This window comes from Centruroides sculpturatus, unplaced genomic scaffold (genome assembly GCF_000671375.1).
Source record: "Centruroides sculpturatus isolate CEXI.00-Female unplaced genomic scaffold, Cexi_2.0 scaffold1479, whole genome shotgun sequence".
Classification (NCBI taxonomy): Eukaryota; Metazoa; Arthropoda; class Arachnida; order Scorpiones; family Buthidae; genus Centruroides; species Centruroides sculpturatus.
Window position 1 is genome coordinate 188,563 of NW_019385779.1, and position 1,520 is coordinate 190,082.

General features: G+C 36.2%; 1 protein-coding gene across 1 annotated transcript; it reads left to right on the forward strand.

The window, feature by feature from the left end:
* Window positions 1–8: 8 nt before the first annotated feature.
* On the forward strand, window positions 9–1,506 carry LOC111642072 (KRAB-A domain-containing protein 2-like). Its single transcript, XM_023388344.1, has one exon. It carries the CDS (start codon window positions 139–141, stop codon window positions 1,285–1,287), a length of 1,149 nt encoding a protein of 382 aa, XP_023244112.1. The 5' UTR covers window positions 9–138; the 3' UTR covers window positions 1,288–1,506.
* The last annotated feature ends 14 nt before the right edge of the window (window positions 1,507–1,520 follow it).

Genomic DNA, 1,520 nt, shown 5'->3' on the forward strand with positions numbered 1-1,520 from the left:
GTGGCAAGGCACGTGACTTTTAACGAGCGGCTCAGGCTTAGAATTTGTCAGTTGCACTTTGCGGTTTGTTCGGGAGTGTCAAAATACGCAATTTTACTTAAATTTGTTCAACAAAAAATTAGTTTTTTACTGTGGTCCATGAAAATGGAGGAGCAAGCTGTAGTGTTGGAGAAGGTGTCATGGTCTATAGACATGAAACAACGATTCGACGATGAACTGTGCAAAATTCGAGTTAATGCTGCAAAAAACAGTATTTTCTTAACCGAAACTACTTACCAGAAGTTAATAAATGATGTACAAAAAGCCAAAATGACTACTAAGAAGGAACCCAGGGACTATTGGTTGCTGAATCGCTATGATGTGATGATTGTAGAAAACAAAAGTAAACTCATTTATCCTGTTAAAGAAGGCGTCAGTACTATACAGTATTACGTCACGGACTCAGAGTTATTTCACGTACTTCATGAAGCTCATTTGGCTATTGGACACGGAGGACGTGATAGAATGTTGAAAGAACTTTCAATCAAATACAAAAATGTTACACGTCATGATATTGAACTGTACATCCACCTTTGTGAACCTTGCCAGAAAAAACAGAAAGGTATTAAAAAGGGCATTGTTGTGAAACCTATGATTTTTTCCGAATTTAATTCCCGTTGTCAAGTAGATCTTATTGACTTTCAGTCTCAGCCAGATAGAGAATACAAATTTATTATGGTGTACCAAGATCATCTCACAAAATTTGTGATTTTTAAGTCTCTAATGTCAAAAAGAGCTGAAGAAGTAGCCTATAACCTAGTGGACATATTCTCATTACTTGGAGCACCATCTATATTACAGTCTGACAATGATAGGGAATTTGCCAATAATGTGGTGACCAGCTTGAAGAAGTTTTGGCCAGCACTGAAGATCGTCCATGGGAAGCCTCGCCATTCACAAAGCCAGGGTAGTGTCGAAAGAGCTAATCAAGATATCGAAAATATGCTCTGTACTTGGATGCAGGACAACAAATCTGACCACTGGAGTGAAGGACTACATTTCATTCAATTTATGAAAAACAGAGCTTATCATTCTGGGATCAAAAGAACACCATACGACGCTCTTTTTGGCTGCAAACCTGAAGTAGGGCTTACATCGTCTTTTCTACCAGAAGATGTTTTAAAAGACATAAATACAGAGGAGAAGCTAGAAAAAGTAATAGAAAGCATCAAAACAATGGAAAAAGATGAAACTAATCAGATTATGCAAGAAAAAGAGTCAGTTTTAAAAAACATGATGAGATTATAGTCGTTAATGGATTAAACCAACATGATGAAGACATGCTTACCAAAGAGATTTCCGTTTTTGATACCTGTTGTGTGTGTTTAAAGGAAACAAGTGATGCATTATCATGCAAAAAAATGTTGTCAAAAAATTCATACCTTCTGTGGCCATGCTAGTAAAGATGATGAATTGGATATTTTGTGCACCCTTTGTTTCAAAACTGAAAATGCTATTGAAGGTAAAATAAATTCTAAAAT